This window comes from Pempheris klunzingeri, chromosome 18 (genome assembly GCF_042242105.1).
Source record: "Pempheris klunzingeri isolate RE-2024b chromosome 18, fPemKlu1.hap1, whole genome shotgun sequence".
Taxonomy (NCBI): Eukaryota; Metazoa; Chordata; class Actinopteri; order Acropomatiformes; family Pempheridae; genus Pempheris; species Pempheris klunzingeri.
Window position 1 is genome coordinate 14111200 of NC_092029.1, and position 24318 is coordinate 14135517.

At 44.8% G+C, this 24318-nt stretch overlaps 3 protein-coding genes across 4 annotated transcripts; 1 reads left to right on the forward strand and 2 right to left on the reverse strand.

Annotated features, from left to right (window-relative positions):
* Nucleotides 1-210: 210 nt before the first annotated feature.
* Nucleotides 211-10825, reverse strand: mideasa (mitotic deacetylase associated SANT domain protein a). 2 transcript variants are annotated; one of them, XM_070849157.1, is made up of 14 exons: nt 10326-10825; nt 9082-9883; nt 8144-8967; nt 6439-6663; nt 5297-5636; nt 5155-5218; nt 4899-5041; nt 4664-4767; nt 4420-4495; nt 4193-4281; nt 3581-3724; nt 2485-2601; nt 2168-2334; nt 211-1138 (listed from the first exon to the last, which is right to left on the reverse strand). In XM_070849157.1, the coding sequence occupies exons 2-14, from the start codon at nt 9614-9616 to the stop codon at nt 904-906; spliced, it is 3063 nt and encodes a 1020-aa protein (XP_070705258.1). In that variant the 5' UTR covers nt 9617-9883; nt 10326-10825; the 3' UTR covers nt 211-903. The 2 variants fall into 2 exon arrangements, with proteins under 2 accessions (XP_070705258.1, XP_070705257.1); XM_070849156.1 differs by having other exon boundaries at nt 8144-9883.
* Nucleotides 10826-13502: 2677 nt separating this feature from the next.
* Nucleotides 13503-21093, forward strand: ttbk2b (tau tubulin kinase 2b). The gene is made up of 15 exons (XM_070849106.1): nt 13503-13671; nt 14140-14262; nt 14384-14531; nt 15045-15118; nt 15212-15352; nt 15492-15596; nt 15980-16045; nt 16134-16226; nt 16323-16448; nt 16539-16696; nt 16946-17135; nt 17411-17622; nt 17742-18198; nt 18674-19362; nt 19895-21093. The coding sequence occupies exons 2-15, from the start codon at nt 14194-14196 to the stop codon at nt 20244-20246; spliced, it is 2880 nt and encodes a 959-aa protein (XP_070705207.1). The 5' UTR covers nt 13503-13671; nt 14140-14193; the 3' UTR covers nt 20247-21093.
* A 1402-nt stretch (nt 21094-22495) lies between these two features.
* On the reverse strand, nt 22496-24194 carry churc1 (churchill domain containing 1). Its single transcript, XM_070849636.1, has 4 exons — nt 23998-24194; nt 23597-23732; nt 22997-23067; nt 22496-22836 (listed from the first exon to the last, which is right to left on the reverse strand). Exons 1-4 carry the CDS (start codon nt 24034-24036, stop codon nt 22744-22746), a joined length of 339 nt encoding a protein of 112 aa, XP_070705737.1. The 5' UTR covers nt 24037-24194; the 3' UTR covers nt 22496-22743.
* Nucleotides 24195-24318: the final 124 nt, after the last annotated feature.

Sequence of the window (24318 nt, forward strand, 5' to 3'; positions counted from 1 at the left end):
TAAGGACAGCATTTCATCAATTCAAGACTTAAGGCGATCACTGAGTAAAATGACAAATTAATCTACACAGACAGTAAAATTTCAATTTACCTCGACACAACCATGTGTGTGAAGGAAATATCAGGCGACATACTGAACCACTGCCTCCACCTGCTGGACCAACAGTGTCCTGCAATCATACGCCGACTAAAATAAAGACACACTTCTCAGAACAGTTGAGATTTTTAATAAACTTTTCAATTCACAAGTCATATTGCAGCTGACGTGATTAGTTTTATATTACCAAAATCATTGCAAAATTCATCATCATAAATATATTGCAATCTCATATATATTTTTTTTGTACATATTCATTTCAAAAAAAGGTCCCTTAGTTGTAAAAATAAGTGTATGACCAACCTATAAATCTGATGGAAATCGGCTAAATTCAGCACAGTATTTTCCTAAGAAACAGATTTTAAATATAAGCTCTTATTCTATCTTTATTTAAAAGGGCTGCTACCATAAAGTGAGAAAATGCTTTGATCTTGATGTTTTATTGCTACTCGGGCATCCTGATTATCTTATAAACTGTTCAATATTTTGACATATATTCAATTAAATAAAGGATATAAAAAGGCAATATTGGCAAAAGCAGAAGCATCCAGTATAAGTGCATTTACAAAAAATAAACTTCCTCTGAAAATTTAAAAGATACAAATGTGTGAAAATGTGGAGTGTGACTGCCTGGCTGATGGATAACGGTCACATATGTGAGCCAGAGGAGGAGTGTGAAGGCGAACAGGAAGACCCCATCCTGCTCTCTGTGGGTCACCACACCTTTTTTCATCCCTCCCCTCTCATTCCATCTCCATCTCTACCCTCAGTTTGCACATCGGTCCATTCCCTCCTGCCTTTTGGCTCTCAGTGCCAGTCTTCGTCGTCGTCGTCCTCTCCCTCAGATGAGCTGCTGTCCTCCGCCTGCTCCGCCACTCCGTTCCCCTTTCCTCCCTGATGAGCTGCCGCAGCCTCCTTCCTGGCCCGGGCTTCGGCTGCTGCCTTCTCTTCCTCCTCTTTTAGACGCAGCGCTGCTGCCTTCTTCTCCTGCTCCGCATGACTCTTCATGTGAGCACTTCGACTCTTCACTTTATAAAACACCCTTCGGTACAGGAAGAAAGTTGTGCAACATGTCACACCATCCCTGCTGTTTGGAGCGATGCAACACTAAATGTAACTGGTAGAAGATTAAAAAGTCTACTAAACTCTACTGTGGAGTGGTACACTGAATTTTAAGGCGCACTTTACAAAACCAGAGTGAAAGGCCTGGGATTGTGGGAGGCTAGAGCGTTTCCCAGCATGCATCTATTGCGCAACCATTATAAATCAATCACCTGAAGGCCCATCAAGGCAACCTGAAGATGCTGTGAATAAAAATGTTTCATACTTACTATGGCTGTGTGGCCTGGGTCAGTAACACAGGCACAAGTGATTAATTTTGTTGCGCTGGCAGTTTTGGTCGATAAACTATGTAATGGTGAAAATGTTTCTAAACAACCTTAATGTGCTTTGCTGTATCACAATTTCTGTAAAGTGTCACCTAAAATACACACCATCACTGTTAAATTAACACCAGGCAATATATCTATGATCTAATATTGGCCAGGCTCCAATTAAAAACATGATTGGAATAGAGAGGGAGCGCCTGTCAGAGCGTCAGACTCCAATAACGGTTACTATGGAGGTCAGATATTATGCAAGTAATGGATGAATTAATGAAAAAAAATATATGATACAGAATGTATGTAATGTTCAAGATTAGATAAATACTTTATGAAATAATTAAATGACATTATATAACCATGAAATCATTAAATAAAGTCTGAATTAATAATCTTATTTTCCAAAGTTTTCAAGAATTCTTTTTGTTCTCATTTCAAAATGCATTTTTTCCAAAGTGTGTTTTAATTTCATGCTTTTTTCCATTTTTTTATTTCATAATTTTCATCCTTAAGTCTTAGGCTGTCAATCAAAAACAGATTTCACTATTTCATATCCATATTATAAATTGTATTTTATATATAAATATTTTATATACCATATTTTTGATCCACCCGATAAGATGAACCACCTGAGTTACTGTAAGTTAGAAACGAAAACAAAATAAATCTCAGTGATGATTTGGCCATACCTGCCGCATTTCTTGCATGGAAATATTGCGTCAGGATCCTGCGGGGGCTTCGCCGGCGCTCTGCTCTTCTTTGCTGCCGGTTCGGCCCGAGGCCTGTGAGGCGGTGACGGGTGGCGAGCCTCCTTATTCACCGTGTCCGGCTCTTTAATCATCACCATTGTTCCTGCCTGGAGCACCAAACATACGTAGATTTTAGTTTACTTTCACAGTTTTTTATCAAATCAGATTGTTTTAAAAGAAAATGTGGTCTGAGGTGTGTCTGAGGTGTACTACTAGTCAGAAGTACCTTGCAGATACTAGAATAATGAAATACTTACATAGTCGTGAGCCTGTAGTGACTGAGCAACCCTTGCCCGCTGGCTGCTTTCAAGGCTCTGGTCATAAAAAATGTTCCCCTTGTCATCTCCCTCAGTCAATTTTGACTGCTGTGAACTCTGTAATGAATCACAGGAGAAAAATAGAAGGTCATCAATTTTAAAACACCCTCAAGATCTAAAAAAGGACTATTTGGTGTCCCTCCTTTAGACTAAAGACAATTTGATGAAATTCAAGTGGCTCTGCCTATGTTAAGCACAATACATACTACAACAATAAGGGCTTTTTTTTTTTTTTTAAACCTGGACCCCATTTTTACATATTTTGGGTTTGAAATTACCCTTGTTTTTGGAAATGGTCCAGTAGATCGCCTGTAGCTGCAGCCGACAATGTGCTGCAATGGCTGAAATGCAATCCTTTAGGGCTACTGCGCCATATCAAAAATATGTCCACTACAAGTGCTTATTTTTGCCCCCGACAGGCTCAGATTGTTGTTCAAAGACATCCCTAAAGAGATAAACCTGTAAAATCCTTTTTGTTAAACCAAAAATAGCTCTTACACCAGATCCATTGACAAAAACAGAAATTTTACACAGGAGTTGCTGGTTTACTGCTGTCTCGATCAGGTACTTTGTTTGGGTTATTGTGTAACTTTAGTGTTTTAAAAGGGTTAGTTCTGATCCAATACAATATTTGTCTAACATACAATGACACAAACAAACTAACTGATCAAGGCAGCAGTAGAACAACCACTCCTGTGCTCTGTGAGGTAAAATTACTGTTTTTGTCAACTGAGTCTGGTGGGTTTGAATAATGAGATACAACAGCTGTTTCTGGTTAAAAACAAAAAAGGATCTTACAGGTCTATATCTGTAGGGATCCTTTCCATAATGTTGTCAGACACTGAGTAACAAAATGAGCCTGTCAGTGGCAAAAACTTCGCAGCCTGGCGATCTACTGGACAAAAGCCAAAAGTTTTTGTACCTACCAGTCATTTCATTGCATGTAAAAATAGGGTCCGTGTTTAAAAACACCAGAGCTATCCTTTAACGGAGTAATTTGACCACACATCAGTATGGTACATTTGAACCACTCTACCTTAATGTCCAGCACGGCCTCTGTGTGCTTCTCCTCTGGTGAGTCTGGAGGGCCAAAGGTTAAAATCCCGTTGCGACCGATCTTTACCTGTTTCTTGTATGTGTAGTAAAACTCTACACACTGAGCCACAGTCTTGGTCTGCACCTTTAAAATTGGTCAAAAAAAAAAAAAGATGCACAACATTAATTCATGAACTTTTTTCCACTGTGATGCTCCATCTTACAATAATGAAGGAGTCATTTATGTACATTTTATTACACCATGTAAATGAAAACAGGCTTAGGATGAGTGGCCGTCTCTGTCTCATGCCAGTGGTGTAGCTGCTGTAAATGTTTCTATAAAATGAAGACCACATTTCCCATAAATCCAACTACTTCCTGACACAAAGAGGATATAACTTGTTTAGGCTAATTGTCCTCGCTTTTGTATGTTTTGGAACTTTTACGTCTGTTTGTCATGGAAAAAAAAAGAAAAAAAGAGAGCAGCATCGAACATTTTCCATAACATCTTCATGTAGCTTTATATTCTACAATGCAGACACAGGCCAGTAACGACTGAAAATCTATTTCATGGTCTTGTTTGTTTACAGTAATAAAAAATTAACAAGCATACCAATTTCTGCACCATAAAGAAGTCCTTCCGGTAGGCAGAGATTCCCTTATTGAAGTAGCGCTTCTCTTCTGCGGTCCAGCAGTCAGAGCCTGCGATTAAATTAGGCGCAGTACAATTCATTGTATGCAAACAAGAGAGAATGAAGGATCATTTCAATGGAGGTAGGAAAGACAGAAGGAGGAGGATGAAGAGATGAAGGTTTATTTTGCTGTGATGTTAAAACTCACCTGAGTAGTGATAGCCTGCCAGGTGATGGCTTTTGGGGAAAACTGGGTCCTGAAGCATCAAACGTCCCAGCGTTTCCTTAAAATCAATGCGACTGATTATAACAAATGTAACAGCAACAGCAAAAAATTACAATTTTACAGTGAAAATAGAAAAATATTTGAAAAATGCACGCCAATACATTTTTTCAACTCAACTCAACTGCAGTAAGTTGAGTGAGTCTTAATTATGAGCAACTATACTTACCAGGAAATCACCTCCACATTCATGTAAACAGTGTAAAACCAGCTCCTGGTTGGTTCCCCCTCCTCTGAGCGTGCTGGAACAAGCCATGTTCATCAGATCCTCAACTGACAAAAAAAACAAAAAAAGAGTGATGACGATTTGAAAAAGTTAGCGGGGGAAGAGACGGTGACAAAAAGCTCAGACAAGGAAATGAACAGCAGCGGCCAGTGGATGGCAGGTAATGTGAGATACTGACTTCTCTCCTGATCCCTGTGTTTGAGGCGGGAGTCGTCCACAGGGAGCCAAACCAAGTCGGCCTTGTGCAGGTCAAACTGGGACGAAAGTTGATCTTGCAACTCGGGAATTTCTGCCTGGTACTTCAGCCCGATGTTGATTCGCCTGGAAGAAGAAAAAAAAACAACAAAAGACACAAACACAAGAGTGCAGAGTTACGGTGATGCAGTGTGTATTTCCAGATAATCTGAGAGGCCTGTTTAGGAGACTGTACTCACGGCTCAAGGCTGACAGGTGTGGCATCGATCAAGGGCAGGACAGGAGGTGTGATTTCTGAACTTGCTGAAAATACCAAAGAAATATATTTAGATATTATGAGAGCACCTCAATAGTAGAGCACGAGCAACAACTGAGACTTACTGGAGCGCAACAGACTGCGTGTCGCAGATTTGGGCGTAGCCGGTGGTGGCAGGATTTGGTTGCTTGCGATGTTGGTCAGGAAAGTGGAGAAGTAGAGTCCCGAGCCCTCGCGCACGGGAGACAGGATGGGTGGAGGCGTGTACGGGGGCAGGGTGAGGGGGTTGTCCGGCAGGCGAACCGGAGAGCGCAGGTTGCTCTGGTAGGAGGTGATGCTGGGGTAGAGGGATGGAGGGATGAAGGTGGATGGTTTGTGCGGAGGGATGATGAGAGGCTCGGGGCGAGGCCGGCGCTTCAGCTTGGATTTTCCGTCCTCGTCCAGCCCCGGATCGCTTTCCCCATCCTGGACGGAGGAAGGATTCAGGTGCACTTTAGGGCTTGATCAGACCTTCAGTTTTTTTTTGTTTTTTTTTCACATCAGTCTAATGGAAAACTTTAGATCAGAGTGCACTTGCTGAATCATTGTGAGCCTACACACCCAGTTTAGAACAGCTGTTCATGTAGTCCAGGATTTTGAAGAGTTAGTGAGTCACACTATCATCTAAATCATGCCACAATTATTTGGAAATTGTTCCAGGACCCAGTGGGTGTTTTCCAAGTGCCTGTGAGGCCATTTTTACTTGTGAGAGCACGAACTTTGACGGTGCTCCATCACAGACTGACGTACAATTACTCAACTTTCAGCAAAATTAAGAATACTTCTATTTTACTTAAATACTTTTATTTTACTCCACTGAACGAAGGAGTGGAAGTAAATGTAAAACTGAAGCCAGCAGCCAGTTAGCTTAGCATAAACACTGGGAACGGAAGGAACAGCTAGCCTGGTGCTGTCCCAAGGGTCAAGCCACATAATGAGGGTATTTCCCAAAATTTCAAACTATTCCTTTTAATGCTACATGCAAACACTATGATGATAAACTATATGTTTATAAAATGTGATGTTATGGATTATAACAAACATCACAAATCAAAATAAAGTAAAATAATCTCCTTTTTGGCAAAACTACAACATTAAAATTCTGCTTACATTAATGTATCAGTAAAATTAACCCAATGATGCAACATGTCACTGAAGGGACCATTCTGCAACACAATAAGTGCTAACACCTTAAATACTTTCAGTAGTTATACTTTCTAGAACTAACCTGGCCAAAACTCTCAGTCATGGAGTTTCTGAGTGACCGCCGACGAGCCACAATGACAGGTTTGCGGTCGGACTGTCCCGCAGGCCGCTCGCCCTGGCCAAGCCGTCCCTGAGCCCAGCCACCCTGGGGATCCGTCTGACTCCGGTGCACAGGCACAGACACGGGGATAACCAGAGGCACCATTGAGGCCTGTTTGCCTGAAGAGCCATCCTCCTGTTGAGGCGCCTGAGCAAAGAGAGGGGAGGATGAGGAGAAATGGAAAGGAGAGAGTAACAGGGAGATTTGGGAAGTAGCAGGGAGAACAGGGGAAAAAAAGGGACCGAGGTATAAGAGAGGAAGATGGTGTCACATACGGCCATCTTTAACTCAGATACTTTCATTTTAAATCAACATTTATTTACTTTCTTCCTGAATAAAAATGGATGTGTATGATTCTTGGTTGATTTGATGACCGAAACAATAAATCGATTAAAATTAGCTGCTCTTTAATATTCTGTTGATGGATTAAACTCTAAATAACATGACTGAAAACCAAAGTTGACCGATTTTTATGCATCACTACCTCTTTCAGATTGGTTAGACTTGTTTCAAAGACATGAACACAGGTGTTTTATTACGACATATTTCCGTTGTATGCAGAAGAGTAGACATGCCTCCCTGGTATTTCTGGTTAAGCTGATAAAAATGGCAGCAGTCCTCAATTCTACAAGCCGCAGTGAAACTAATAAATCAGATTTACGATTTCTGCTTCAGCCAAGGTAAGAAGGGGAGAGAAAACATTTGAATCTCATCTCGTAATCCAGAAAGGTGCTGCTTGGTGACCAAAAAAAAAAAAAAAAAAAAAAAAATCAACAGCTCTGGTTTGTTTGCAGCAATATTGAACCTGTTTGCCGTGTGTTGGCGAGCACAGGACTGTAGCTGTGCAGGTTGACAGCTCGGCCCCTCCCTAGCTCTGCTGAATGACTCGAAGAGAGCCTGAGGAATGTGGAGGTGTGCAGACATGCAGCCGCTCCAACTGTACATCCAGCATGCACCCTCTGCACAAAAACCTACGCTGCGCCCGATAACCCCCTGAGGGTACGGCGCTGAGCGTCCTTGTGCCGAGAAAAACCTGACGAGAAAAGTTTGAAGTAGTTTTAGTGCCTACTGCCTGTTTAACAAAGCTAGTTGAAGACAAAATAAAGAACCCGGTTGCAGTGGGTGTGCCACGCAGAATGTAAACATTATAAATCCTGAACAAGATTCAGAGTATCGCCTTTCTTATGGCGAGAGAGCAATATTTCACATCCAAAAAGGAGGAATCTTCATAAATAGCCGTATTTCAGGTTGCACCAGTATCTTGTGCATGACAGTGTACTGCACAGTGTGACTGTGCACGCTTGTTAAACGGCCCGCTGTAGCTACGACTCGACAGCTGTAGGAATCAAATAAACAGACCCTAAGAGAAGCGTTTTGTAAACCATGGGGAAGTTGTGCATAGAAACAGGACTCTTCCTCTTTGTACAGCTGCTTGCCAGTTTTGCCAGATGAGAACATTTGCTCTCAACATGCACAGATTAGCTGCCCTTAGCATTCTTCCTCAAGCACACTGGGCCAAAAGCAGCTATTTAAATGGCTATTTTTCTGTAAAGTTGTCATAAACAAACAGGAAATTAACTACAGCAGCAGTGTAATGAGTGATTTTTTTTTTTTTTTTTTTTTTAACCTTGACCATTTTGGCAGGCAGGAACTCCATTTCTGACGCCTTCTGGGCCAGAGTCTCCAGGTTGATCTCTTTAGACGCCCTCCTTCTCCTGCTGGTGATCTGGATGACCCCTCCTGTCGTGCCTTGGCTGTCCCCTCCTCTCACGGCCTGAACGCCTGCTACTCCGTTCTGGGAGGCCGGAGGCTCTTTGGATGCTTGAGACCAGATGTTTGTCGAAGGGGGACCCAGTGGCGACTGCCCTTCTCTGGACAGACGGCGTGAGCGCCGGGGGGCAGAAGGTGGTGCATCTGAAGGCTCTGCTGGATTGGTGGTGACCTTTTCGGGGCACGGATCTGGAACGGCTGATGCATCGCAGGTTTGAGCCTCTGGTTCCTGCTGCAGCTCCACTGACTGGACGTCTTCCCTTGCAGGCACAGCGTCAGGTCGACAGGGCTCAGGAGGTGGATAAGTCACAAAGTTTTGGGTTTGTTGATGTTTTTGTTGCACTTGTACTTGTGCCGTTTCTTGCTGTGGCACATTTTGATGTTGCAACTGCTGCTGTTGCATTTGCTGAATTTGTTGCTGTCGCTCCTGCAGCTGCTGCTGGTGATACTGTTGCTGCATTTGCTGCAGTTGTTGCTGTTTCATTTGATGCTGTTGGATTTGCTGCTGCTGTTGCTGCAAATGTTGCTGCTGTTGTAACTGAAGGTGATGCTGCTGATGCAGCTGCTGTTGCTGCTGCTGATGATGATGGTGATGCATTTGTTGCTGCTGCATCTGGTGGAGCAGCTGCTGTTGGGTTTTCGGCTGCTCGCCGTACGCCAGGCTTGGCACTCCCTTGCTGCCTGGAAAAACAGAGTAATAACCGGATGAAAACTGTTGCTTGTTGGGCCTAAATGTTGTCTGGAAGGGCTGCAGCATGGGCCCCTGCAAAGTGTGAGAAGGCACATGGGGCTGACCTTGGAGCTCCACACCTTTGTGGGCGTGTTGATAGGCCTGCAGCTGAGCCTGGTGCATTGCAACTGCGGCGTGCTGCTCCCACTCCAGCCCCCTCCCCTGAGCTTGAGCCTGGGTGGCATCTCTGTACGCCTCAACAGGTCCTGGCAGTTGATTTTCTCCACCCATTGGCAGAGCGACACCCTCGTGGACTCCTTTGTGGAATGCCATCTGACCCCTGACATTCACTCCGCTCATGTAGGGGCCAAAGTTCTGCCCCCAGGCTGGCACAGGAGCTTCCTGAGACCAGCCGGCGGCCTGTATGGAGTCCTGGTGCATCCACTTTACTGGAGCCGCCTGTTGATAGTGGGGTAGACTTTGGGGCCCTTTCTCGGGGTTATAAACACCAGAGCTGCTAGCAGAGTCACTGTGGCTTGTCTCTAAAGCCGGGGGTCCCATACCATAATAAACCTCCCCTGAATGCTGCACAGGCTCTTTCATGGCCGCAGCTCGATGCTTGCCGCTCTTGTCAGTACTAACTTGAGGAGGAAGACTCATAGTAATATTATATTATAGGCACGTAAATGTTGGAGTCGGTGCTCTCAATCTTGATCTGTGAGCGTGCAGGACTCAGTTTTATTGCCTCTGTAGTGTGCTTCACTGCCTGTGGCTGAGGAATTCTTTGTTTAATTGTGTATACAGAGGTATTTGGGAGGAAATATAAATCCCAAAGGAAAGTGCAGGGTGGGGAGCATGCAACCCTCCTTCCACAATCAAACGTGAAGTCTGCTGTCCATTCTTCTCATCCTCTTTAAGGTGCCGGACCTTGTGAGAGAAAGGAAGGGTTAGACACTTTCTTTTTCCCTTAAGCGTACAAAGTTTTCACTCGTCTTTCACTCGTCTGCAGCAGAGAGGACATTGAGGCCTACACAAGCAAATGGGACAGTCAGTAAAGTGAGAATCAGCCAGAGAGGCTTTCTGGTGAGTTAAGCGCTGCGAGAGCAAAAGCTATATTTCGATGATTACGTCCAGGTGCGTGCAGAGAGGACGTTTTAAGATAAAGTTTAGAGGCGGCAGCGACAAGGAGGCGCTTACAGTGCAGCTGCCATTTGGCATAACAAGAAATACAGGAAACGAAGGGACTCGTGCAATCACCCCGAGCGATAGCCAGTGATGCTATGTTAGAAATCAGCAGCAAGGAAGCGTCTGAAGAGCCGTTAGTCAACACAGCAGATTAACCAGCGTTAGTTAAACTCAGTGCGTGTACCTCATCAGTGGTGCGCACAGCTCTCCACGACCAGCTCCGCGGAGCCACTTTGGTTGCGATCAAAGTCGACTGCGTGCAGCTCCATGATGACGGGATTGTGCGCAGCAAATGTCATAACTCTGACAACTTTCCCTCGAGTTTCACAGCGCACAATATGGCGAACGGGCGACTTTACGATCCCACGAAAACATGATCCAAAGTCCGGACGGGCCGGAGAGGCTGGTGAGCAGCGTAGTTACAGCGTTGCACTCCGTGTCCGCGAAGACGTGCGCTTCAGGAAAACATGTCCACAACTTTCTCCCCGCATCAACGAGCAAACCACACACGAGACGGCGACTGCGCGACAGCCGTGCCGTGCAGCGGCCTGCTCCGGTATTTCCGCTGATGTGTGAACACTTCGCCGCAGAGACACGCGGATCCAAACCTCCGCGTTTCCGTTTATCCGGAGTGTTTGAAGCGCTGCGAAACTGCGCAAACACGCAGAAAGTTGTGCATCCCCGGACGCACCGCCTCACCCCAAAACAGCGCAACTCACATCCTGTTGTCCAATCCGATTGTCTGACCACTCCCATCCATGTATCCGTGTGCGTTTGTTTCGCTGCCGCGGCTGCCCCGGAGGGCGGAGTCTGTTCGCTGTGGGTAAAAGCGGGACCCCGTTTTTGAAGATTAAATCAATTAGAGAGACTTTTAAACACAATAAAATGCTCTATTCATTTGGATATTTTGTTCCTTGTTTAATTCGCCCATTATGTATTTTCATTTAAAAAAAAGAATTCTTAATTAAAAGCCTCTACTTTAGCAGGGATTCATTCTGATGGGAAATTATTTATTAAAATTCACTTTTATTGACCTAAAAATATTGGTGTTCTGGTTTTAAAAGCGCAGATGTGTATTTATTAAAATATAATCTGCACTTCAGGTCTGACTTGGATGCAAACACACAATAAAGAATGTTAATCTTCTTATTGCACATGTTCTCCTGTGTGCTTGTGTGTCTATGTGAACATGGCCTCAATGACAGCTGCAGTAAAAAAGTCAAACTTGTGTAAAAGTCAACAATAAACTTTCAGTCTGATGTTAAAAGGAATAAATTATGTATTTTCCTTGTCAAACCTAAAACATATAGTAAGACTGATTAACCTCCATTGAACTTCACATGCTACCCTGGAGTACATATAGTAAAATAAGCCCCAACTTTATCAGCTGTAACAGTAAAGAAGCATCAGCAGTTATTGTTGTTCTGAAACGGACAACAGTCAAAGAAATGACTACATTATGTGCTTCGGGAATATTTTGATGCTGATTCTCTTGTACTTTTACTTATGTGAGACTTTGAATGCGGGATGTAGTTGTAGCAGAGTGTTTCTATACAGAGTGCTCCACACCGTCACTATCTCAACGTCTCAGAGTGGCTCAGAGTCTGATGGTCTCAGAGTGTCTGATGGTCTCAGAGTGTCTGATGGTCTCAGGGTGTCTGATGGTCTCAGGGTGTCTGATGGTCTCAGAGTGTCTGATGGTCTCAGGGTGTCTGATGGTCTCAGAGTGTCTGATGGTCTCAGGGTGTCTGATGGTCTCAGGGTGTCTGATGGTCTCAGTGTGTCTGATGGTCTCAGAGTGTCTGATGGTCTCAGAGTGTCTGATGGTCTCAGGGTGTCTGATGGTCTCAGTGTGTCTGAAGGTCTCAGAGTGTCTGATGGTCTCAATGTGTCTGATGGTCTCAGTGTGTCTGATGGTCTCAGTGTGTCTGATGGTCTCAGTGTGTCTGATGGTCTCAGGGTGTCTGATGGTCTCAGTGTGTCTGATGGTCTCAATGTGTCTGATGGTCTCAGTGTGTCTGATGGTCTCAGGGTGTCTGATGGTCTCAGTGTGTCTGATGGTCTCAGGGTGTCTGATGGTCTCAGTGTGTCTGATGGTCTCGGGGTCTGATGGTCTCAGTGTGTCTGATGGTCTCAGAGTCTGATGGTCTCAGAGTGTCTGATGTCCTCAGTGTGTCTGATGGTCTCAGTGTGTCTGATGGTCTCAGTGTGTCTGATGGTCTCGGGGTCTGATGGTCTCAGTGTGTCTGATGGTCTCAGTGTGTCTGATGGTCTCGGGGTGTCTGATGGTCTCAGGGTGTCTGATGGTCTCAGGGTGTCTGGTGGTCTCATTGAGTCTGATGGTCTCAGTCTGTCTGATGGTCTCAGAGTCTGAAGGTCTCAGTGTCTGATGGTCTCAGTGTGTCTGATGGTCTCAGTGTGTCTGGTGGTCTCAGTGTGTCTGATGGTCTCAGAGTCTGATGGTCTCAGTGTGTCTGATGGTCTCAGTGAGTCTGATGGTCTCAGAGTCTGATGGTCTCGGGGTCTGGTGGTCTCAGTGTGTCTGATGGTCTCAGAGTCTGATGGTCTCGGGGTCTGATGGTCTTGGGGTCTGATGGTCTCAGTGTGTCTGATGGTCTCAGTGTGTCTGATGGTCTCAGAGTCTGATGGTCTCAGTGTGTCTGATGGTCTGATGGTCTCAGAGTCTGAAGGTCTCAGTGTCTGATGGTCTCAGTGTGTCTGATGGTCTCAGTGTGTCTGGTGGTCTCAGTGTGTCTGATGGTCTCAGAGTCTGATGGTCTCAGTGTGTCTGATGGTCTCAGTGAGTCTGATGGTCTCAGAGTCTGATGGTCTCGGGGTCTGGTGGTCTCAGTGTGTCTGATGGTCTCAGAGTCTGATGGTCTCGGGGTCTGATGGTCTTGGGGTCTGATGGTCTCAGTGTGTCTGATGGTCTCAGAGTCTGATGGTCTCAGTGTGTCTGATGGTCTCAGTGAGTCTGATGGTCTCGGGGTCTGATGGTCTTGGGGTCTGATGGTCTCAGTGTGTCTGATGGTCTCAGTGTGTCTGATGGTCTCAGAGTCTGATGGTCTCAGTGTGTCTGATGGTCTCAGTGAGTCTGATGGTCTCAGTGTGTCTGATGGTCTCAGTGTGTCTGATGGTCTCAGGGTGTCTGAAGGTCTCAGTGTGTCTGATGGTCTCAGTGTGTCTGATGGTCTCAGTGTGTCTGAAGGTCTCAGTGTGTCTGATGGTCTCAGTGTGTCTGATGGTCTCGTGATGCAGGACTTCGCGGATCAATCAGGAGAGACGAGCGCTGTGACGTCACCGCCGCTGCTATGAGAGTGAGCACGGGGCATCACTCCTCCTCATCCATTAGCAGGCTAGCGGTGGCTAACTGCAGCTAACGTCAGCTATGGTCCATTACCATCATCTCACTTCTAATGTAAACAGCTCACTGGAATGACCTGCCTGACTAAGAACACACTGGGAGCATGGGGACCACTTGGACTTTACACACTAACCCAACTGGGACTGTAATGGTGCAACGAAGCGAGGTAAGAGGTCAGAGAGGTTTCGCTAACTAACGGTTACCTTCAGTAAACATGCTAGTTAGCGTGTTTACTGGACCACTGAAGCCGCCGCATTGAACACCGTCACCGGGCTAGATTAGCTTCTTAACGGCTAATCCTCTACAATGACCGCGGTATGGCCATTTATGACAAGCCTGTGCCGCTGCGCTAGTCACAGTTGTGTTTTGGCACGCAGTCAATTTACTCCGACAATGCTAGCTGCTGTCTTTTCGTCACCATCTAGCATCGGTTAGCATCTTACATGAACCTTAAGGACGTGAGGTGCTGCTAACCTCCGTTGCTGTTTAAATGTTACCCTCCACCTCAGTAAGATGTAGATGGTCAGTAGCAAAATACCGATTCTTCTTGTGTTCGTGTTGTGCACGCTCAGTGTGCAGTGATTGGCAAAGAGGAAACGGGAGTCAGTTTTTAAAATCTGTTCTCTGTTTGCAGTGAGGGGCTTGTGACACTGATGCCAGGTGCAGGCTGCAGCTGAGAGCACTCAGGATGAGTGGGGCTGGAGAGCACACTGACATCCTGTCAGTGGCAGACGTGGTCAGAGACAGATGGAAAGTGGTAAGTGTCAGTGAGGGAGCAGAGGTCACAAAATCATGTAAGGTCACTTAAAAAACAAAAAACAAAACACGATCTAATGAAGAGGAATGATTTCTGACAATGCATATTCCCTTTATTTCAGGCGAGGAAGATAGGTGGAGGTGGGTTTGGGGAGATCTATGAGGTTTTGGATAAGTTGAGCCAGGCCACCGTTGCCTTAAAGGTGGAGTCTGCTCAACAACCCAAACAGGTGCTGAAGATGGAGGTAGCCGTGCTGAAGAAGCTTCAGGGTGAGTGATGCCATGCCTTGCCAGTGACAGAGTGAGCCAAGGTGGTAACACCTCAGATCACAGCGCATTTTGCTCCTTGTGTTAGTAGATGACTGCCTAGCAACAGCCAAACTTGTTAAACGTTACTGTGGAAAATGTCTCTGCTCCTTAATGTTTTGTTCAATAAAAATGAACACGAGATAAGCAGCTTCAGTTAAAGTGGCCCACCCACGCCGCAAAACACAGCATGAAACCCTGCTCTATCAGAAGCACACTGTAGAGCCTGTTAAACTATTCAATTCGAATGAAGGGGGTATTTATAGTATCTATAACTCAGTCTCCTAACTAACAGTGTAATGATTTCAGTATATCACACACTGCACATATTTATACCAAATTTTTGTGTCTGGAACAGTATCAGGAAATGTAAATGCTGAGAAATGTAAACGTATAGGAAATACAGACTTTGCCAAAATGAACAGAAGTGATCAACCAGTCTATTTATTGATTTACACATAAACATCTCTTTGACAGGCAAAGACCATGTGTGTCGCTTCGTGGGCTGTGGCCGAAATGATCGTTTCAATTACGTGGTGATGGAACTACAGGTAAGATTTTTAAGCGGTGTTAAAAGTATTTTGTTTTCTGCTGACACTAAATCAGTCCTTATCGTAAATGTGCCACTGATTTCCTGTCCCAAGGGGAGGAATCTGGCAGATTTACGCAGAACCATGACCCGCGGCACCTTTTCCATCTCCACAACTTTGAGACTCGGCAAGCAGATTTTAGAGGCCATTGAAAGCATCCACTCTGTGGGCTTCCTGCATCGGGACATTAAACCGGTAAGTTGGCCTGAAACCCCTGATGGTTTATAAACTTGCTGTCATCGTATGTACAAGTGAAAGTTACATTTATTTAGCACAAATCACTATATGATGGACTTGAACTTGCTTGTGATCATCTGTGTTGTTCAAATTGTAGTCTAACTTTGCAATGGGAAGACTAGCCAGTACCTGCAGATGCTGCTATATGCTTGATTTTGGCTTGGCCCGACAGTTTACCAACTCCAGCCAGGAAGTCCGTCCAGTAAGTACTCTGTGTCAACTTCCTGTAAGATACTGTTTAAGCATAGATGGAGCTGTTTTAAAGCATGTCTGTCATCTTTTAGAGGTTTAGTGAAGTGTGTTTAGCTTTCATTGAAAAGCTCTAAATCTTTAGCTTTATGATGATGTGTAGATGTACATTTTTCTTGGCATGTTAGTAAAAGACTGCATTAGGTTACAAATATACACGTTTACAAATGTACACGTTTCACACAAAGTTAAATTCAATTGGCGTGTGTTATTTAGGGTCTATAAACTTGGTTGATTGGACAGACATGGTGTTGTTTGTGTTTGAGTCACCCCAGCTTAGCGGTAGTCTTCCATTTTACTATATCTTTATTATACTAAAGCTTTATTCTCCTTCAGCCTCGTCCTGTGGCAGGCTTCAGAGGAACCGTGCGATATGCTTCAATCAATGCCCATAAGAATAAGGTGATCATAGACCAAAAACATTTCTTTTTTTTAGTTTGTGTTCATTTTAGCCTTGAAATTCCTCACACTTGTGTATCTTAATCTGTAGGAAATGGGCCGCCATGATGACTTGTGGTCCCTCTTCTACATGCTGGTTGAATTCATGGTTGGTCAGCTTCCCTGGAGGAAAATTAAAGACAAAGTATGTGCCTCTATGTAGACGTCAGAATGAATTTGTAATTTGCAGTATATGAATCTGTTTTAATTCTTATCCCCTCCCTTCCCTGTCTGCTCTCAGGAACAAGTAGGAAATCTAAAGGAGACATATGACCATCGACTCATGCTCAAGCACCTTCCCTCAGAGTTCAGCACTTTCCTGGATCATGTCTTGACCTTGGACTACTTCACCAAGCCAGACTATCAGGTTGGCCACCTCTTGTTTGGCGTATTTTGCACACACAGTTTTTTCCTCTCCAGCTGCCAAACGCTGATGCCTGTGGTTTCTCTGTGACAGCTCCTGATGTCAGTGTTTGAGAATGCGATGAAGAGCCACAACGTGCTGGAGAATGACTCTTACGACTGGGAGAAATGCGATTCGGAGGATATGCTGACCATCACTGCCACTGCAACCACCGCTCAGCAGCTCACACGCCTCACACCGGCGTACTTGGGGTATTTACAGCTAACGCTCGACCACTATTGACATACAGCCATTTATTCCATTAATTGCTGTTGGTCTGTTGCAGTTTCACTTGTGCTACACTTGTGACTTCCTTCACACTCTGTTGGACATGTGTACAAATTAATAGCTACAGCTTTTTTTAGACTAGGAATCTGCACAGTCAGAGATCCCTGAGAAATCACTGCTCTAAATTGTGCTGTGGAAATGAGCTGCAGGGTGACCTTCCCTCTCCTCCACAGCATGGCCAACGCTTCAGTGCTGCCGGGCGAGCTGCAGAGGGAGAACACAGAGGATGTCCTGCAAGGGGAGCGCCTCAGCGATGCTGACAACTGTCCCCCCATCCCCACACCCACCACACCGGGTGGGGATGTGTGGGAAGAGATGGACCGCAATCGAAACCACAAACACGCCCAGCCGATGATCAGGAAGGTCAGTGCATTGTAGTTAACTGCAAACATTATAGTAGAAAGTTTTTATCTACTGTCGTGACATTATTTAGCGCAAAACTCACCCCAAGACTACATTCACACTGCCTAGATATATGATAATATCTAAGACTTGGGCTTGAATAGAAACCGTCCTATTGTCTCCCACTGTAAAGAAATGCATGCCTACCTCCCTACTTGAAGAAATGGATGTCTTGCTGCAGCGTTCTGGGGATACAACTGCAGTTTTTGAGCCTTATTCTCATCCATTGCCCTCAGGTGGTGAGTGAGGATGAACACAGTCAGAACCAGGGGAACCAGAGCCCCAACACCGGCTCCATGCAGAGTTCTCCCAGACGGGTGCGATCAGAGACCGTGTTCTTGGAGCGTGCACCGCTGCTCCGGAGGATGAGACACAGTCAGAGCTTGGCGTTTGAAAAGAGGCTCGCGCCCGAACCCAAGCCCACCATAGAGCGCTTCCTCGAGGCCTAGTTAGTACCCGATACACATCCAGTTGGATATATATATATATATATATATATTCATGTATTAGCTTTATTGTTTTTAGAAAAGAAAAACTCACCATGATGCTTTCCATGTCTTGTCTCAGCTTGGGCAAACAGCGTCCTGTCCTTTCTCAAGTTGGGGAGAAATCCATTCCCGAGAAGGGACATGGGCAGCAGACGCCTTCTGGCAACGAGGAACACTCTGGCACGGCCACCCCGGACCCTGAGGAGGGTGCAGCGAGCAGTGGCTTTGTGGCTGTGAACCTCAGTCCTGTGCCCCAGGAGGGAGACTCTCAGGAGTGGGTGATGCTGGAGCTAGAGCAAGGCAGTGGTTCTGGAGCCACCAAGCCTCCAGGTGAGGACAGGCCTGGGACGCGCACGCCTGCTGAGACTGAGAACCAGTCCTCTGAGCCGCAGGATGGCCAGTCTACGGCAGTGCCGAGCAGCCCTGTCCTGTCGCAGATGGCCATGCCCGGCACGTGGTTACTGGGCCACAGGAGGCTGCCAGGGATGCTGGGACAAATGCCCTCAGTCATTATGGGAAGACCCCAGATGGACCAGGTAGGCGTGACCAAGCATTTTGTTGTGCATGAACTGAAAACAGCACAGTTGGCGAAACAGTCCTTACTCAAGATGGTCTGAACTTGCTTGTTCAGACCGTCTTAGAGCGTCTTCATCAGTAGATTTAGTTCAAGTTAATTTAGACTGTTTATCTGGTGTGAATACATGTTAAGCATTAGGGCGAACTACCTTGGAATAATGCATGAAGCCTCATGTGTTTAAAAAGGGTGTTTTCCTGCTTTTCCTATTTTGCTGACTTTGCAAATCTTAGTTGCTCTGGCAACATAGATGTTTGTACTAATGATGATTCTGCATCTGTACTACTTCAATATACCTATTGTTTGAAATATTTGAAAAATGCCATCATATTTTTCCTACCTATATTTGACACTTACATGAGAATGTCTAAATATTCAAAGGTATTTTTTTGGATCAGAATTCAAAGTCTTTTTAACAGTCATTAATCTCCTCTCAGTCTCCTAGCTGTGTGCTGCAGTCCCCTGTACAGGAGAAGAGCAATACAATACCACTAGAGGCGCCATCTGAAAAACTCCAAGAGGAGATCTTAAAGGACGGAGAGCGGTTGGAGTTAGCTCCAGTGCCAAGCCCAGCCAAAGGCCCCACTCCTCATCTGACAAACGACAGAGACCCAGAGAGTGATTCTGGTCTGCCTGATCGCTCCTCAGAGCCCAATCAGCAGCCTCAAGCAGACACAGCAGGAGGCGCTATGGAGAGCACAGTCACCGTCTCCTCCTCTCCACCCCCAGCTCTGCTCAGGCAAAGAGACTCCCCCTCGTCCCCAAGACTGAGTCGAATCCCCGTACGAGACGCCACAACCCTCCTGGACTCTCCGAGCAGGGACCTCCATATGGAGCGGCGTCATCGCTGGAGCAGTCCAGTCCCCGGCTCCCCCACCCACTCACCCTCTCCCTCTCTGTCCTGTGACAACCTGCCTTGCGCTTTGCCAAGAGACAGGCTGTCCTCGGTGGGAGGCTCCAAGTCCGAGTGTGCAGGAGAAGACCCTCTCTCTCTGTCTTCCTCATCAGGTAGTAAAAGTAAGATCCCACGTCCCGTGAGCGCCACCTTTATACCCGAGCAACTCACAAGCAGGTTCCTGCCACGACCCCCTCCTGGTAAACCTGTCCGCCCGTGTGTGGACAACAGGTAGGACATACATTCTGTTCGGGTGTTCAATAAAATAATCCACATTCTCCTTTTTGTTAAATGGCAAATATTTAAGGTTATAAGTTTTATTTGGCGACACCTGTGGTACCGCAAATGGGGTGTAATGCTACAGCAAAGACAGTAGGAGCTAAGGTGTCAGTCAATAATTGGCTTTTGTCCATCCATTAGTAACCGCAGTCTAATTTTATGTGGCTATTGGGTGCATTTCCTGTGACTCCACCTCGTGTTCGGCCACTTGAAGGCTTTTAACTGGAACTAGCTGCTGTAGGAAATGTTCAGTTTGTTGTTCTGTTATCAGTGACATAAAATTACAAACAAATTACAATCCGCTGTGCATAGATAGGCAATTTGAATTCAGTGCAGGAATGGTGGACCCCACCACTAACAATGAAAACTTTGACAGCGTATTACAGAATATAAATACCTACTATGGAAAACTGCTGACATAAATAAATAATATACATTTATAGAGTCTTCATACAATCATATTGTCTCGTGTTCTCTTCTCCAGACGACGGCGGTTAAGGGTGCGTGCCAGCAGCACTAGTGACGCAGACTTCCTGGCCAGTCTGACTCAGCTGATGCAGGACCGCAGCGGGGTGCTCTTCAGCCCCCCACCTCGCACTCGCAGCTCCTCCTCCTCCCTGCAGCGCTCACTAAGCTCCTCTCCGTCCCGCCAGGAGCTCCGCGATGGCGCCGCACTGCAGGGACGCAGCCGCTCTCCGTCTAGCCTCTCTGGCTCCCCTACCGCTCGGCACGCTCACCCACAAGACAGGTCCGGAGGGCAGGGTCATTGGGGCCACAGCTCCAGGGGAAGGGGCCCGATCCACGAGGGTAAAGGCTCCGGCAAAATAAATCGATGACTTTTATTTGACACAAGTGACTGATCCGGATGGTGCAACTGTAGAGAGAGGCTGTCTCAAGTCCAGCCCCTGTTCGCATGTGTAAATACGGTATTTACTCAAGGGAATGTATTGTATTTAATGTAAAATGTATGATAAATTGTATTTATTTATTTATTCATTTGTTGGATGTGTCTCTCAAAATACTTGACAATGTGGCTTGATACCTGCAGTTGAAACAAAAAGGTTGAGAAAACCTTGAGATTGCCAACTCTTACCTCTCATTTCACTCCTCTCTTAACACTCCATGTAGGCCTAATATGAGACCAAAAAGATAATGTTTAATACTTGAGGGATGTAAAAATTATGCTAATTGTAGATATGTACCATTAGGAAAATGGTATACATTAGTAGAAACCATGTAGTCATTTAAAGAACACTAGTAGTAAAGAACACCACGCACAGTATACCACCATCAGCATTCATGTACAGAACCAGAGCATGCAGCTCCTTATTGACCTCACTCCTGTAAAACAGCTAGATGAATAATTCTGTTGAACAATGAATTGCTCATTTGGCACATCACAGTGTAATAGTGTGCTTTTACTTTGCTAGAAAATATTTGTCATGCAAAAGGAATCAGCATATTAGAATGTACATGTAAGTGCACTCATACTTGAGTATTGTAAAAGTGCATGAGTATCATTGCAAATGTTTTTTTTTTAATTATTATTATTCATTTGTATGACGCTAAGACATCTGTATTTTTATTGAGCTGCTTCTGATCAAAATACATCATAATATAGACCAGCAACGATGTGCATTTTTGTTTCTTACATCAGGTAGATGGTAAGAAAAGAAAACATAAAAACTGAGCATTTTAATCATGTCTGACTGTTGCATTTTATTCTTATCACAGTTTAAATATTTTTAAAATAATAAATACCAGATCTCAACAATATTACTTCTGGCTCCACATGATGTAGTTTTCATTATGATTAAAGGAACACTTTACCTAAATTTCCATTTAGTCATGCAGACAGTTTTGGATTTATTGTTGTAAAGAAGTATTTTCCTCAGGGATTTCTGCCGCCACCCTGATACAATTGAGTGAAACTTGTTCGGTGGCGCTCACAGCAATGGAAACTGAGATTTTAAGAATTGTACTTTACAACTGTTCTAGTTAATCTGGATAATCAACAGATGAAGGCTGTGAATTTATTTCGTTGGAAGTCGTTCCCAAGCTTAGCTGCTCTTTAAGTGATCAGATAAATGGGGGAAAAATATGTTAAATCTTGAATAAAGATGCTCAAATGATAAAAATGAAAAAAAGTGGATTTTGTACTCCGGTCACACCAGCTCATACTGCAATGCCCCCCTGAGAACAGTGACTTGTCAAATTCTGTTGAAGCAGCTGTTTTCTAAGACAGACGTCCCCGTGAGCACGAGAGAGACTGCTGACGAGCTGGTGACTGAACGGGAAGGTGGGGGTGGGGGATGACAACCACAAAGAAGCGAAGGCTCCTCCATGTGTGGAACAGCAGTGCTTCACAGGAAGTTAGAGGATGTGAGTACATGGACTGAGACGTCTAAAACCCTGGACATAGAGACAAGGGTTATCATTGACTGACTCAGCTCTGACAACTGCCTTATTCTGAAGCATCAACCAGGCTTTTCAGTGTTTGTGTGTGTGTGTGTGTGTGTGTGTGTGAGAAAGTGCATGGCACACACAAGCAGGTCATGAATCTTGAATGCTACTCAGGAAACCGCGACTACAGCAGATGGCCAGATGTTCACGCTCTCACGAGCAACGTAATGGACTAAAACTATCTCTCACTCTTCAGCTGCTGTTGCGCTTTCGGGTTTGTCCGGTTGTCATGGCAGTGTTCAAAATTTCCATTTTTTCCGAGCACTTATGGGGCTTATTGTCTATGTTGGCTTACTAATGTGTATTTGAAAGGTTGTTCTTGACCTTGTGATGATTTTTTTTACATCAACAGCTGTTTCCAAGGTCAGGAATGAACTTTCACTCTCAAACAACTCCACAAGTTGCCTGTGAAGACTGGATTCTGTCCTCTCAGCAGCTTAATGTGACCAAAACATTCTTTGATGCCTGTGAGTTATACTATTCTGGGACAAAGTGAAGACCTTTGAGCCATATAGGCAGATAAATATAGTTTTACTCTTTAGCTGTATCGTAGGCTCTCTTATTTTGCCATTGTAACATCATGTATTATGTGTTGAGCAGTAAAATGCAGAGACTCATCAAATTCTTAATAGTAAAAAATGTTTATGTAAAGTACATTGTCAATTGACACACATGTTTGTTGTCATGGAGGGTATTGAAATGTTATTTGTATTACTCAACTGATATTAGCATACAATATTTCATAAAATGCCAAGAATTTAAAATGAAGATGTGCGTAACATTTTGAATGAATGATAAAAACAGTCCACGGTGGTAATACCCGTGATCCAAAAGTGAGTCATCACATGCAGGTTTTGCATCTTTTGGAGTCTAGAAGAGAGGTGCAGACTGTCTGGGGTCGTCCGGTAACACACTGATGGAGTCCTCTGCCTTTCCACACAGCATGCAGAGCATAGTGTACTCCTGGACAACACAGGGCACAGTTAATATACGCACTAAAGGACAGTTGGTAACCATAAATACAGTATGTTAGACAACTAGTTTGGCCCTCTTAAAAAGCTACAGAACTTCTTATTCAAATCTCCTTTGTTATTGTCAATAAACCAACATGCAGATACCTTACCTGATATTCATCAACAACTGAGAATGTGTATTCGTGTCTGGCGATGACATGGTCGCAATTTTTACAGACATCTAGAGGGACAAATGGACACGAGTGGATTATTTTTAAACATGCTATGGATGAGTCTCACAGAAGGTTTCGGTGAGTTATGAAAGAATCTGGTCATTCTTTCTGCTTCACAAGACCCTTGGCAGGAAACCAAACACTGTTTGACCTTTGCACTTTACATGGGCATTATTATGCTGCTGTAACAGCCTCCACGTTTTTTTTTTAAAGCAGACAAGATTTTGGGACCTGGCTGAAGGAATTTGGTCCCATTCATCCGCTGATGTTGGGCAGTAAGGCCTGGCTCAGCTGCTGCTGAATGGGATTAATCTCAGGGCTCTGTGCAGACCAGTCAAGCTCTTCCACACCAAACAGGAGAAGCATCTACCCCCAAACTGCTGCCACAGAGTTGGAAGCACATTATTGTCTTAACTATGAATGAATGCTGTGACCTTCATGTACCTTAAATTGTACCCAAACCTGAAAAGCAGCTCCAGAAGCACATAGAGGGACAGGATCATACTTAAGTGTGTTATTTGGAGGAGAGTGACTCACGGTCATATGCGACTATCTCCTCTCCATCATCATCCTCTGTGGCTTTATTGCTAATCAGCACAAAATCCCTCTGATGGCAGCTGGCACAGCACAGGTAGTTCATCAGGTAGGAGCCACTCTCCAGACAGGTGTTCCCCTGAGCAGGAAGTCACAGAAACACTTATTTTGACACCACCTCAGGTAACTCTGCCTGCTTTATCAAATGGCACCCTGAGTTTTACACTTCATATAAAAGCATCATGTGGTGGTTAATTAAACTAGCTAACTCCAGTTGGATATATTAACGTTACTCACAGCTAGTTAACTATATACACTATTATACATTTAGCAGTAGTTAACATTCGCGTTTGTGTGTTAAACCAGTAGCAGTAAGCGGGGTCTCCCTATTTGGCTGAACTTACCCGGTCCGGATACTCTTTTTGCACACAGCCGTTACACATTTTAGTTGGCTTTCTGATTTTTTTTTCTTCAAAAAGTCAGTATCCGATAAAACAATGTAAACAGTTCACAAACAGCTAACTGTTGTTTAGCTAGAACTCTTCTTCCGCATGAAGAGGCGGTCCCTGCAGCTCTTTAGAGCTGTAAAAGCCCCCCACTGCCGGACATGGTTGCTAAATCCTCAAATCGCTCTCAGCTCATCTTTTGTAGATCTGAGAAAACTGTCCGCCCTCGAGCTTCCGGTATCATCCTCGGCGAATGATTGGCTGACGTCTATTTCACGT